The sequence below is a fragment of the Sardina pilchardus genome, chromosome 17, assembly GCF_963854185.1.
Source record: "Sardina pilchardus chromosome 17, fSarPil1.1, whole genome shotgun sequence".
NCBI lineage: Eukaryota > Metazoa > Chordata > Actinopteri > Clupeiformes > Clupeidae > Sardina > Sardina pilchardus.
The window spans coordinates 23,961,975-23,977,571 of NC_085010.1; the positions used below are offsets into that span (position 1 = coordinate 23,961,975).

Sequence of the window (15,597 nt, forward strand, 5' to 3'; positions counted from 1 at the left end):
TGTTTTATTATTTTCAAGCAAGTCTAGACAGAGACAGCTAGTCTTTTATCTGTTTTTCTGATGTTTCCTTTGACAGTTGCAACAATGAGGACAGACCTCAACCAAGCTCAGGCATCAACAAATGACAAATAAACTATTTCTTTCACATGTTCTGTTGTGTATTTTCATTGGGTTCTTCATGTTCTTACGCAAGAACGTACCCTTGAGGTGCTCAATAGATGATTATAACAAAATGATAATGTGAAACTCATTTCAAATGAGTAAACTTTTATGTATTTCTCATTTGAAATGGCATATTTATTTACTCTCTTGTAAGCTTGTCGGGAAAATTCAATATTTCTGTCCCCAAAGAAAATGGCATACTCAAATGCTCAAAAAACCCTTTTCTTAACTTTTCTTAACAGTTTTCTTAACTGATACGTGTGTGAATGTTTCTGTGTGTATTTGTTGTCTTTCTAACCCTTAATAAGTCCCTGTGCATCAGCAGCATTTAAAATCAATTCATATTTGTGAAGCCTCTTTTGTGTGTTGGCCAATGTCCCTCACTCACCCACCCAACCCAAGACGGACTGTATAATTATTCTGTTGACTGTGGCAGTGCTTTATCTGTTGGACACACTGAAAGCTATTGATTAGAAAACAACACTATTTTTTCTTCTTCTTTTACTCGGGTCGTGATCTTACTTGTTGGCATTTTATTGACAAGTAATAGCATGACAAATTATAGCCATTAGGCAGTCATTTAACCAACATAAGCATCTTTACATTATATATATATATAAAAAAAAACACTACACAAGATAGCTTGCAAATTTGCAAATTCATCTCCTTAATTGGCCCTGAAACACGTTTGCACTGAGAAGGCTTGGTGGGTCCAGCAGATGGGCTTGCAGTCACAGCGATGTCTTTGTGATAGCAAAGTAAAAATTTCACTTTTTAATGTCCTTCCCCCATCTCCCCCATCTCCAGAAAAAGCCCAAGTACTCAGCCACCCGCCGGCTTCTGTTAAAGGTACTTAATGCTCTTTAATTCCCTCTTCTCGCATTAATTGTTCAAGTGTTTTCATAAGGCACTTCATCTTTTAGAAAATGAACGTTAAAGATGGATGTAAAGCTGAAAGCTATGAAATTACAGTATATGTTATTTGGTGATTGTAGGTTCATATGTAAAACAGGTGTTGTGTTTGTTATGTGTAACAGTCGAGAGTGTTTACTTTTTTCCTCTGTTTATTTTGTTTTGATGCTGAGATGTGATGTTTAGAGGTTGAAATTAAATGAATAAAGTGTCTGCATGTTCCCATCTTTGTTCGCTTTTTCGAGATACATTGACAACTAAATGACAAGACATTTTTGCATATTTCATTCGCTTGGAGACTTATTTATCTTAGAATAATAAAAGAACAAATGTACATTTTGATTAAAACTGAAACAAAGTGATCGTTTTTTCTTCTCAACTCTGAGGGTCAGTCTTCTCTCTTCAGTCATTTCCATTAATGTCTCCTGTCTCTGCCCCACACCACCCCAACCCTCCTACCCCTGACCCCAACCCTCCTACCCCCAACCCCAGTGCAAAATCCTCAAAAAGGGGGAGAAGCTATTGCTGCAAGAGGAGGAAGACAAGGTTGTGGAGAGAGAGAACGCGCTGAAACAAAATGCCCCGCCACTCAAGCTCCCAGGCCTCTCTGTACAGGAGCTACAGGTAATGGATTGGGGGGGGGGGGATACTATGCAAAGAGCATAGTATTCTTTAATCAAGACTGCTGGAGTTTATTTCTATTTATTTATCTATTTATTTATTTTTTAAAAAGAAGGTTCACAGAAACAGAGAGAGAGAGAGAGAGAGAGAGAGAGCAACCTGATGAAGGCCCAGAATAGCTCAAATGTGAGGGTGTGTTTTAAGATATGTCCAAGCCCTTTGGAATAAAGGCTTTTTAATCACTTGAGCGGCTTGGTCTTTTCCCTATTGTTTTTCTGTTTTTTTGTTGTTTTTTTAATGAGAAATAACCACCATTGCCAAAAAACACCTGTGATTTCACCGTGCAAGATGCCACTGCAACTCTGCAAGACACAAGGTTTTGTTCCTCTATGTCCTATGAAACCTTTCCCATGCCAAGGAATGTTATAGTTCTAGGTGTTCCCATCAGCAGAATATAAAGCCAAGATCCAAAGAAATGTACTAGAAATGTACTAAAAAAAAACTAAATCTTTGACAGTTGGCAAAGACTAGAGCTAAAGAACTCCTGAGGTTTCTCGATTGCATTCTCCTTATTGCATTCTCCTTGTGAGAGTGCATTTGCCTCTGTTAGGCTGTTATCTGAGAGGAAGGCTGCCATTAGAAGGCTGAACACTGCATTAATTCTCCAGATTGCATGAATCATCTCTTCTCAGGAGCTGTGCAAAGACTTGCACCGGAAGATTGACGTCGTGGATGAGACGCGATATGATCTGGAAATAAAGGTGTCACGAAATGAGACAGAGGTACTTGCCTGACTTATCACTGCATTGGGGGGGGGATCAGGAAAGTCTTTTGTGTGCTCTTGTTACACTAAACTGAATCAGTATGGATAATAAGGCTTTATTGTTATTTGAAAAGTTATACTTGTGGTTTCGGTGCTGCAGCAAAACAATGTAATTCTTCCATCCTTAAGGGACCGGAAAACAAGTTACCATATCCTATAACTTGCAAATGCAATAAATAGTACACATAATGGTTTTACTACATCACTAGCTTGGAACCATAAAATGAGAATATAGTTGCTGAATAATGAACCTTAGGAGTTCGAAGGAACTTTTTGGTCCCATAATATAAGAGACCTTTTTACAGATTATTTTAATAGGAAAAGTCACATATATTTCATGTTCGTTTAGAGTAGCACACATTAAAACGAAATATGTAGGGTTAGAATGTGTACTCAGTAGGCTACTAAGAAGCTCGATGGTGTTTTGAGCCCCCAACGTCGTCTTCCAGGCAGCGCTGCCACTGTTGACTTAAAGGCACTTAATCCTACCCCTACCCCTAACCCTAACCCTCCAGCCAAGGCCTCCTCCACGTCCCACGGTCCCGGCTAAAGCAAAAAGGTGACAGAGCCTTTTCTGTTGCTGGCCCCCAGCTGTGGAACCAACTGCCACTTGACATCAGAAATGCCCCCTCAATAACCCTCTTCAAATCCAGGCTTAAAACACACCTTTTTACATTGGCCTTCCCTGTGCGTTAATTGTCTACCCTGTTATGTCTGTAATTAAGTATTGTCTGTTGATGTCATCTTAGCCTAAATCACTGTTCTGTATATGTATTTATTTGCTTATCTATTTTATCCTGTTTTATTATTTGTTAGTTTATGCGCTTTGTACAGCTCACACAGACAGTGTGAGCTGTGGTTAAATGTGCTCTATAAATAAACCTTACTTACTTACTTACTTACTAGCCCTAACCTTAACCCATGCCTAACCCTAGCACCTATCAGGCAGCGCTGCCTTGAAGACAACGTTGGGGGCTCAAAACACCAAGAAACTACTAAGAAGATCTTAGTACTACGTAGAAAAAAACAACAAGTCTGTAGTAAAGAAAGAGGGGTTAACCGGAGCAACTCAGATGTGAAGTTTTTTTTTTTTTTTTTTTTTTACATTGTGGGACTAACGTTTCGACGTTACACCGTCTTCATCAGAGTCTTAGTACTGTTGTGTACTAATGTAACCTTCATTGTCATGAACTCAAGGCAACAGGCTTGCTAGCAGCACATGTGTTTTAGCATCTGTCACCAGCAAGGTGTTGGGAGGGAGGTTTACTCATGGCTCAAGTTACTCTACAATGCATGGGCTACAATTACCCTTGACATGAGCTGTCTAACTTAGTGGTCAATCAACGCTACATGTGGACATGACATTAAGAGAGGCTGGCTGTTTCTAATGAATGGCCTAATAAGTATTAATGGCTTTCTTTGTGTGTGTGTGTGTGTGTCGCTCAGATCGCCTCCCTGAATCAGAAGGTCATCAGCCTGAAGGGGAAGATGAAGAGACCTAACCTGAAGCGGGTGAAGAAGACCACGGACGACATGTTCGGAGCCATCAGCGATCCATCCAAACTCATGAAATCAGATTTCAAGGCCAACCTCAAGACTGTCAAAAAGGAGGAGGAGAAGGTGAGGCAATAGGCCTAAGATGACTGCATAACTTGATTATTTCGGATACGTTTTCAACCATGACGTGTGCACAATTCCAGTTTGAAAATGTATCAGAATCTCAGGGAAAATCACATTGTGCAGTCAGCTTAAGACGGCTGCAGGCAGCTACATCAAGTCGAAACCCCCATATTGTCAACTGAACTTTGACCTTTGACCGAGGGTTAGGGTTCAGATAAGAAAGGTCATTTAAACTTGACTAGGGCTGTGTCTGAATCATAAGTACACACACTGGGCAGCGTGCATTTTCCACTTTTTGGCCTCAGATATCCCATAATCCATCCCAAGCTCCACACGTCATGCAACACACCCCCCTCCCCGAGTCAGGTGACGCCAACTAGTTTGTGCTGTGCTGAAAGAACAGTACTATCCAGCGTGCACCCTTGACAATTGGACATGGCCTATACTATAGGAAACATCAGTTGCATTCTTAACAATGGTCAATAGGGGTTATAACAGGCAGAGGTGAGGCAAGAATGTGAATATATCTGGAGAAAATAGGAATGCATTCCATTTGTTTGTGTTTGGGGAAACAGTAATCAATAAGACACAGTGAGAATATATCTGAAAACATTGGAAGCCAGCCCAAATATATATATCGGTGCAAACAAATTATTTAGGTGGATTCAATGGAAAAGGATGTTTTTGCTTTTCAACTTAAAAGATTTACAGATTTCAATGCTTTGCTTGCTTAAGTCCAAATGGTGTAAGAATTACAGTAGACTCTGGCTATGCCCAGGCTACTAATAGTTACTTAAATATAGGAAAATTTGTAGCTAACATGTAGCTCTTTTCTTTAAACTGTGTGTATGTGTGTGTGTGTGTGTGTGTGTGTGTGTGTGTGTGTGTGCGTGTGTGCGTGTGCGTGTGCGTGTGTGCGTGCGTGCGTGCGTGCGTGCGTGCGTGCGTGCGTGCGTGCGTGCGTGCGTGTGTGCGTGCGTGTGTGTGTGTGTCCCCCTGCAGAAGGAGGAGGTGACAGACTGGCGTAAGAACGTGGAGGCCATGTCAGGCATGGAGGGCAGAAAGAAACTGTTCAACGCGAATCAGTGAGCAGTCAACCAAAGAGCACAGGGGGTCTGGGCATCGTGTTCTTTCAGCTCTATCTTATAAGCCATGCTGTAGTATTGCAAGCACATTTTCGTTGAGATTACTGCATTCCTTATTGGGAAGCAAGCAGGTAAGCATCTCTGGATAATGAGAGATTATATATACTAAGTTTTGATGTAAGGATGATGACAGACTGAATGACAATAGCAGTACGGAGCAAATCACCCAGATTGTGTGGTTTATTTGCCAACAGTGTATGTGTCATTTTATGCACATTTAGTAAAAGCCATTAAATGACTGTACTTGGACAATGATTACCTGTCTTGGGATAATTCTGACCACTCAAGGACCCTTCAACAGTAGATGGCGCTACACCTCCAGCTTTGGAAGAAAAGCTGACTGCTCTTCTGTCATCTTTAAAAAAAAAAAATACAGGCTGCAATTCCACCCAACAGAGGGTGCTAGAACTCTGCATCACATCAAGACATAATAGTGCCTGGGCTGTATGCAAATCTTTTTTAGACCCTTGCATTTACTGTACATTTAAGTGTAAATAGCTTGTTTAGGGCCCATGTATGAGCTACATAACTTTAGCACTAGCATAAGCACTTTACAAACAGTTAGAAATCCAATTTAAAATGACACATATCCGCATGTTTGGTAATACGCCCAGTTTCTGATATTGTTCAGTGGCCATCCACTTGCCAGGTTCCTCGCAATCAAACATGCCCAGCTGTTGGTCTCTCATTCTATGTGTCAGACAGTTAATCACATACTGCATGAATGTTCAATCTCTCTCCTCTTGTATGAGAGACACTTCGGTCAGAAACAGAGCCATGCAGAAGGCCAGACCTCTCAAAACTCTACTCACAAAAACCCAAAATTGCTCTCATAAAATGCCTCAAATCTCTGGCAAAATGACACATGTCATAAACACATCTTTAAAGCAAACATTCGCCTCACATTACAAACACTGTTGTCATAATATGACATTCTGGATATGTCATGTACAGTACACACTGTTGCTCAAAACCTACTGTACAGCTTCTCTGTCTTTCATGCGCTTTATGTGTATATTTCCATACAAGAGTGAAAGTCATCTATTGAGAGAAGTTGAAATACACAGTAAAATCTAATTCCCCAAATAATTTGCTGTTGTGAATACAGTATTTTACAGCCAATAAAAAGAAGCAGAGAAAAATACAATGACCCCCCAGATGTACATGGAATTTTGAAAAAGCTGATTTTGCCTAAGACAGAAATTACTGTATTAACATAGAAAGAATTTACCGATATACCAAATTACTTTGCATGTTTACTTTACGTGTGTGTGTGTGTGTGTGTGTGTGTGTGTGTGTGTGTGTGTGTGTGTGTGTGTGTGTGTGTGTGTGTGTGTGTGGTGTGTGGGGGGGGTGTCATATTTATTTATAGGTCTCTATAGGCTCTCTACTACTAATGGTATATACAACAAGTTTTACATCATGTCGACTTTTTGTAGAACATTATGCTAAAGTCCGATTCATTTTAAGATTCATTTTAATTTCAAAGTATCTGTGTTGATTCTCAACATTTCAACCATAAATCCTCCAGGAGCAGATTGAAAGGGTCTAGACTCTATACCTATATAAAGTATATCGTAGGCCTATACCAAGATAATGATTGGATGGTGTTCAGTAAAGCAATGAGTGTTTACACGTGTGAGGAGAGAGAGTGAAGCACTGGTGGATAAGTCTGTCATTTTGATAGGTTGTGTTGGAAAAGCGATACTTTGATATTTGAAATACTTCCTGTTAGATGTTTGTGTGTTAGGTAGAAATCAGTTTGTGGTGTTTTGCTAATTATGTTTAAGAAATTGTGTCAAACACTGAAAACTGTGTCAAGCACTGAGAATTAACGTATGGTTTTGCAGATTTAGTGTGGCGTGTTACGATGTTTGTTTACACACGTTTAGAAAAATTGTGTGACAAGCAACGATTTAGTGTGCAAACAGTTGAAAAACAAAAAAAACTGTAAGTAGGCCATGGTTAATGAGCACACAGTGGTCCAGGTGTGTGAAGCCCTGTCAGGTCATCTGAACAGGAAGAAGGGAGGATCAGGCCGATTGCACATCAACACTTCACACATACGCATGCAAAACACTACACGCAAGGCTACACACCCATTTGCACGCACACAGATAGATAGTAGAAAGCACACAGTGGACATTCACGCAGACACACATGCATACCCATACTCTGCAGGCCACACACAAACTCACAGAGAAAAGGGGTAAGTTGGTAACACACACAGAACTATAAAGTACATACCTACTCATTGCAGTAAATAAACTCTGCCCGTTAATATTTAAGTACACACGTTGTCCTGAACAGGCACACACACGCACGCACACACGCACACACACACACACACACACACACACACACACGGGTCACACAGATGGCCTGGCCTACAGGCTTGCAGCTGGGCATGACATCCTGTTCTGCTGTAGAGGGAGGAAGAAGACCATGTTACCCTGGCAGTGACTCAACAAACTCAACATCACTCGGCAAGTGTGTGTGTGTGTGTGTGTGGGGGGGGGTGTGTGTGTGTGTGTGTGTGTGTGTGTGTGCACGCGTGTGTGTGTGTGTGTGTGTGTGTGTGTGTGTGTGTGTGCATGTGTGTGTGTGTGTGTGTGTGTGTGCGTGTGTGTGTGTGTGTGTGAGCAAGTGTGCATGTACACATTTGTGTGTACTGTACATGTGTCATCTTCATATTCTCAAGAATGTAGTACAAACCACATGGATGCATTTATAAAACTGAAGGCAAAACTATTAATTATAGCAATATATCAACATATCATTTATATATATATATATATATATATATATATATATATATATATATTACCTTTGTGGTCACTGATCTCAGATTTCTCCTCCATGTTTCCTCTTCACTACTTTAACAAGGGAGCCACCCGCACAATCTAAATCTAATCTAGTTGTAGGCTATAAAACGGCTTACAGAGACTCTCTTCATCTACTTCCTAGCTCTCTAAAGAAGTGTCCGGTTAATGCAGGCTTTGCATTTTATGATCAGCAGATGGACCTTCTCGGATCGGACGCAGATGTTGCCTCAAATCTCGACGGTGATATTAACCATCCTACTCCACGTTATAAGTGACCCTTTTTTCCTCTAAAAATGAATTCCAAAGGTTTACTGTCTGCCACAGCATTGTGCTATATGTCAGAGCTGTTTACAGTGAAAAGCTCAAGAGACGCTCTTGGATAACGTTCTCGGATCGCTCGCAGCAGACTTAAAAATACACACCACCCGAGAACCCGATGTCCTCCGAAACGGTTCTATCGGCTTACAAGAGCCAGGCCACGGGGATGATTGTGTGGACGTTAGGGTGGATAAATCAACCCCGTTATTGGCCCGTACGAACAGCCTTTTAGGTGTACAACCCGAGGCCTATACGCATTACGAATCGAGTCGAGTCGTTGCTCCACGTCGCCTTTGCAGCGTTCAGTCCTCAGAGGCTCGTCAAAGTCGAAGCTCATCTGTCGAACATTCCGCTGTTCCTGTTCTGTCATCTTTGTTTCATTCTGTTGCTGTGGCCTGGCCTGGCCTGGTCTGAGTATTATGGTCTGCATCGAGCCTTTAGCCGAGCATGTCCCACGCGAGTAAGTTATGAGCGACTCTAAGGCTGGTGGTGACAGGGTTGTTTTGGGACGTACCCGGAGGGGTCATCTCTGATGTGAGTCAGTTCACTGAGTCAGAGTTTGCCCCCCCCCCCTTCCTCCACCCCCCTCCACCCCTCTCCAGTTCACAGCTCGGATAAAGTGCTGTGTCAGCGCTTCGCCCCTTGGATCACTCGGTGGGCTCTCTGTTGTTAGTGGGACCTCGCCCTCCACAGGCATCTGATCCCAAGAGCTCTGAGACTGCGAGTGACGGAGTCAAGGGCTCTCCACCCACTAAATGCTAACAGACACTAGCCCTGTTGCTGTTCTCGACAGGCCTTTCACTGGATGGGCTGGAGAGATGGAGGTTTGATCCAGCGCTCTGATTGCCAATCGCTGTTCCGCAGCTGTACCACATTTTACTGGATGTTTGATTGGCTATTACTATTCAACAACGGTGGACTGATTGATCACTATTTCACACATGTGGACTCAAGTGTTGTTTTATTGGTGGTTGTTTGATTGACTATCACTTTTTCACAGCTGCGTCTGATTGGCTCCCACGGTTCTAAAATCATAGATATAGAAACCTAGATTCTGCATTGTAAATAGTTCTATTTAATCAGGGGCCCATGCATCCGCCATATTGGTAGGGGCCAAACTTGCCCACAAATGATGCAGGTCATTGAGTCAATGCAGGTGTTTTGGGTAAAAACTTAAACATTTCTCAGAAGATGGTCATCAATGTAATTTTAGATTAATCACATTTAAAATGGAGTATGCACTACTACTTACATAGAGGGCGATACATTCTTTTCTAGAGAATTAACTGAAAATAACCTGCAAACTCTGACTGTTTGGTTCATTTCTGATTTAGTTCCATCGCTGTGTAAAAAGGTCTCAGCTTTGGCGGTTTTGACGGTTAGATGAAAACTTTGAACATTAACATAGGCAAAGTTTCTGACAATCAAAATTCAAATGACCTTATTTGAATACAACTTGTAGGAGACAGATAGTACGGATATTATCAGAAAAGTCAAAAAGCCAAAAGCATTTCAGCAACTCAATTCCTGTGGTGCTTTGCATGTGTCCCATTAATCAACGTTAGGCTATGGCAGGAACAAAGTAGGCCTACCAGGTAATGCTACCATAGTCTGGTTTTCACCATACTGTGGTCAATGGGCATCGTTCAAATGACTCCGTACGCAATTGGATAGTCCTTCAACCAATCAGACCAACTATCCGGTGTGTACACAACTGCTGCTTCGCAGAGAGTATGGCCATTTCTGATTGGAGCCAAACGTTCTGGCAGTAAACAGAGGAGATAGATCTGTTGGTTTCCAGCCTGAGCTGCCGGGCGAAATTCTAATTCCCCGGAAGTTCAGGCAGGGTTCACCCAGCCTACTACCATTAGGCTATTACACTGAATCCAGCATTAGACACTGGTAGGTACTGTACCACCATACTGATAAAGTGACTGAATAATGTTAAGTTACATCATTACAAATTAGAGCTAGTCCTACCTTAAAAGGAATAGAATACACAACCACCGTGACTACTGTCTACAGCTAGTTCTCCTCAAGCCTATATTAGCCTACCAAATACAACAAACAAAAAAGTGTGCTATTTGTTAAAGCCCATACTATTTGTTTTCCATCAATTTCCGTCCAGAGACTCCTTTTTAAATTGACTTCCAATCATCTGCTGCTTGGTCTTCTCGAAATGTGTGCTGTACACATACAGTATGTGCTTTATCTCTGGACAAGCATGTCATTGGTTATTTGACCGACTATCTCTCTTTCACAACTATATCTAATTCTTTGTTAGTATTTCACAACTGTACAACAACACATTGGCTAACTTTGTTCCAAAACTGTCTGACTATCATTGTTCCTCAACACTAAATTACTGTAACAATGTTACTGGTTCTTTGATGGACCATCTGTATAGTGTACTGAGGCAAAAAAATGAGAAAGTGGTGTAAACAATGACTTCAAGGGAATCTGAGGTCAAAGGTCAAGGATAGGCGTACAGTAATCCCGGGGTAATTCCAAAAGAAGGATCCTGCATTTGCAGGTCAGATGGGGATTTGGGGGGTCTCTAAGATGCAGGTCAGATGCACATCACAATGAATGAGCCACATGTCACAGTGCTATTGTCACGGATACGCTCTGTTGACACTGTACAGTACACTCGGAGTAGAGGGGATTTGTCCACGTTTTGATGTCTCATCTAACGTTGCATGATTAATGTCCATCAACTGTGCTGACTGGAAGAACACACTGCAACACACATTGGACTTGGAAACGCCCTCAGAATGTGTATCCATCATGTGCTATATGTTTACAGTTTTTTCCAATTGCTAACACACTAAAATGACCTTCATAGCACAATTATTCAAACTGACACACAGAGAGCAACACATCCTCTCAAGTCTCCAAATGTCTAAACACATTTTCAGCTTTACACACATTTTGCAATGCAAAATGGCACTTTTTGCATGCACTGAACACGGTTTTCTGCATAAGACACAAAAATCTGACATAAAGTCACATGTTTGCAGTTTCCAAACAATGCCATCCAAGATAACACACATGAGCTAATTGACCAATACATGTGCCACCTAGTCAAACACCTCAATGCTTAATTTATACCACTTCCATCAGGAAGTAAGCACTATGAAAAGACCACAGGTAAGGTAAGGCAAGGCAACTTTATTTATATAGCACATTTTGTCCAGCAGGGCAACCCAATGTGCTTTACAAAGATAAAAACAATACAGAAAAACCATTGAATGAGCACCTTTTTTACAACAAAAATAGAAGACATTGCAGGGAGAGAGAAGAGGGAGAGGGAGAGGGAGAATGAGAATGAGAGGGGAAGGGAGAGTCCAATAAATATACTTGCTGTGCATATGTTGCACTGACTTGTTTGGTGAAAAGAAAGTTTGAACAGTATGCATCTGTAACTGCAAATATTTATGTGAACGTAAAGAACTTTCTACAATTTATACTATTATAGTATTATGGCAAAGCATTCTAAAGATAAGAGTGTTTTCCATTATGACCAACAGTGTGTATTTGCTGAGACAAAAATCTTGTGAAAGAATTAAGTGTGTGCCATGTGGTGCAAAAGTTTGATTTTGGTAATGTTATATGCAGTTTTGGTAGCAGTGCTTCATTTTGCTAGGTAGATTGAGGTATTTTGCAATTTGGGGTGTGGTTTTGTGAATTGTGTGTGAATTTTCAAAATTGTGTGCGAGTTTTCAAAATTGTGTTTTAGCAATTGGAAAAAACTGTAAACAGAGCCCAGGTCACCAAAACAAAACGCACAGTTATGGGAGCCCCTCCTATGGAATTGTGGGTGGACATGTCCATGAGAGATGAGAGTGTGTGTGTGTGTGTGTGTGTGTGTGTGTGTGTGTGTGTGTGTGTGTGTGTGTGTGTGTGTGTGTGTGTGTGTGTGTGTGTGTGTGTGTGTGTGTGTGTGTGTGTGTGTGTGTGTGTGTGTGTGTAGGTGTGTGTGTGTTCATCTTTATGTTCGCTCTCCATCTAGCAAACATTGTTCCCAGTCAACCAAAAACCAAACCCTTTCAGCGTTATCCCATGGAAGTACTGTAAAGTATATCCTGGTTTCCAATGTGTTTGTGTGTGTTCACAGAGTCCGGGGAGATGCAGATGTCAGCCTGACAGACAACAGCTGACTGAGGCCCCCAGCAGAGGTGGGCAACCCCATCCTCAAAAAGTAAAAGTAAAAATCCTACCATATAGGCCTAGAGTAGCCTGGTCATACCAAACCCTTGTACTAATATCGTACAGAGGGTCTGGACCTACTCCATTCAGAATCGATTTCAAGCAGGAGGCGTGAATTCTGTTGAAGTTTAAAACGATTGGACCTTTACCCAATCGCTAACGTTTGGTCATGACAGCAAACACGCATATGCTCGACGTCATCGTTAACACCCGCCTCCCCTTCGCTGATTGGTCCGGACGGAATGCCTCTTGAGAAATCGAGTTCAATGGGATCAGACCCAGACGTAATGGTGAAGGGAAATGAAAATTGAGCAGAAGCTTACGGAGGGCTATGCCAGGCTATGCCTAGAGTATAGGTCTACCTGTTCCCTTAATCCAGGTGATTTATCAGGTGATCAGAGGTGATCAGTTCATCTTTACCTATAACTCGACTCATCTATTCCTGCCTGTTCTGCTAATTAGAATCAGCTCATGGACCCAACATGTGGTAGGACTTCTATAATACTGTCTGAAGCTGGGTTACCCACCTCTGGACTTCAGATGGGCCAGGCATTACTGCTCTGCAGACTACAAGGAGTGCCAAAGACTCTCTCCCTTGCCTGCTCACCATAGGCCATCTATCTGAGCAGGCAGAGTCTCACCAAGCAGAGTGAGGAGAAAGTGGCTTACTTTAATCCAGGCTACTCTTTGATGTCTGCAGAGATGTTTGAACACGTTAGGCTGCGGCAACCGCCGCGAGGGTCAGAGAACGGACCCAGAGAAAGGCTTTCTGGGAACGCTCTACTCGGAATTATCTGCAAGTGACTATGTGTGACCATGTGTGTGTCTGTGTGTGTGTGTGTGTGTGTGTGTGTGTGTGTGTGTGTGTGTGTGTGTGTGTGTGTGTGTGTGTGTGTGTGTGTGTGTGTGTGTTTATGTGTGTGTTTATGTGTGTGTGTGTGTGTGTGTGTGTGTGTGTGTGTGTGTGTGTGTGTGTGTTATGATTTTGTGTAAAACATGTGCATGCCTGTACATGAATCCTCACAAGCGGGTCTGTGTTTGTGTGTGTGTTTGTGTGTGTGTGTGCGTGTGTGTGTGCGTGTATGTGTATGTGTGTGTGTGTGTGTGCGTGCGTGTGTGTGTGTGTGTGTGTGTGTGTGTGTGTGTGTGTGTGTGTGTGTGTGTGTGTGTGTGTGTGTGTGCGTGCGTGTGTGTGTGTGTTGGGAAAGCGGAGAGTACAGAACGGAAATTCTGTGTGAGGATGAATCCATGAGAATCCATGGGCGTGAAGCTGAATCTCTACAAATGAACCAGACCATGACACTGACAGACCCCCATGACAGATAGCTTTCTCATACTCACTAAACCTTTGTCATACTCAGTCTACATAGTACACACACTATACCCTTCAGCGTGATTTCATCATAGGTGAACACATCACCTTCCATCTAAAAACAATCATCGTCATACACTGAAGCAGCGTCTCTGAATCGTAGCCAGTAACCAAATATGCCCAAAAGCTTTCATTGATAATTGAGCTGTTATGAGGTCATTCTTTACTGTTGCTATAAACTGAGGCTTATGTCTTAGACAAACATCTGACCTCATGATACAAGTATAGACCGGACAACAGTCTCCTGGGGAGCTCTTGTTTGACCATTTTGTAAGTAAACATGCTGAGTTCAGAGCCATTACGTTACGAAAGAAGCAGGTACAAAAAAAAAAAAAAAGTTTGTGCCATTGTGTCTCGTAGCTTGCATCAGGGTTTTAGAGTTCGACGCATTTTTGCCTTAAAAAAAAAAAAAAAAAAAAAAATTTCAGGGACGGCAAAGATAAAAGAAAGACCAATAACCAAAGACCTAGACCCCCCACCTTGCGCGCACACACACTTACATACCAAAGTTAACAGACACCACATTCTATCTGTTTTCTTAGATTTACAAACTTTTTGTGAAATTTTCTCCTGCTTACATGATCATTAATAGCAACATACACTCTCTCACACACACTCACAGAGAGAGAGGGAGAGAGAGAGAACACATACACACACAGTTCTGAAGCACAAAGGTCCATAACCTCATTGGCCAACATACTGATATGACAGTGATAGGGAGAGTAAAATGTCTACTGTAGGCTTCTGCTTGACTGATTTGATTTATTGAAGTGCTGTCTTTTGTGGCAATTGTCATCCAAATGATCATTGTTTTAAGTGGTAGACAGAGAACAACAGTGTCCTGTACTGTTTCATAATGTGGGACACTGGCTCTATTGTTTTGGCATGCACAAGATCCGAATCCTTCCCAAATCCACCAAGACACAACAATATCCTACAGAAATGCAAAGCAGAATCTGGAAGTTGGAATTACTCGCAGTCGCATACAATAGACATGACAATTAAATGTACCCGTGGGAGTTGATATTTGCACTGAGGCTGAACACTTTCAGACACATTCTTCCTTGGGACATTTTATGAATAGAAACGGTTTCATTGTAACTTGAATACTCCGAGGAAAGTTTGCCATTGCTTGTTGAATTGGGTTACTTTGTACACCTTGTGGAGGTTAAATCCCGTTATGAATCGCTTAGTGGAGGTACTCTCGTTTCTCATAAGGTATTACGCCTGCCTTTAAGCGTTTGAACAGACAGCGCCCCTTTTCGCCAAGATTAACATTTCATATGATCGCTTCTGACAGCGGAGTTTCTTGCTGAGGCCTCGAGAAGGATAACCAAAAAAGGGCATTTCTGCAAGTGAGTTTTGGCCGGTCTCTCGACTTTTCAAAGCTTATAATGTGTTGGTATTTGTAGTCCCTCTTTTTTTGCAATCTGATGGATGGTTACTTTAATTGGTCGGAGAAATTCCAGACATGCTTTTTCTGTGTGTGTTGGGTTGGGTGGAGGGGGGAGTAGAAGGTTGATGATGGGGAGGGAGAAAGCCGAGCCCACCGTCGTTTTTTGAAGCAACCATTGGCTGATGCTGGGAATA

The 15,597-nt window shown here is 41.9% G+C and overlaps 1 protein-coding gene across 1 annotated transcript; it reads left to right on the forward strand.

The window, feature by feature from the left end:
* The first annotated feature begins 939 nt into the window (after positions 1 to 939).
* On the forward strand, positions 940 to 5,538 carry tnni4a (troponin I4a). Its single transcript, XM_062517896.1, has 5 exons — positions 940 to 1,011; positions 1,567 to 1,698; positions 2,388 to 2,477; positions 3,965 to 4,138; positions 5,141 to 5,538. The coding sequence occupies exons 1-5, from the start codon at positions 940 to 942 to the stop codon at positions 5,225 to 5,227; spliced, it is 555 nt and encodes a 184-aa protein (XP_062373880.1). The 3' UTR covers positions 5,228 to 5,538.
* Positions 5,539 to 15,597: the final 10,059 nt, after the last annotated feature.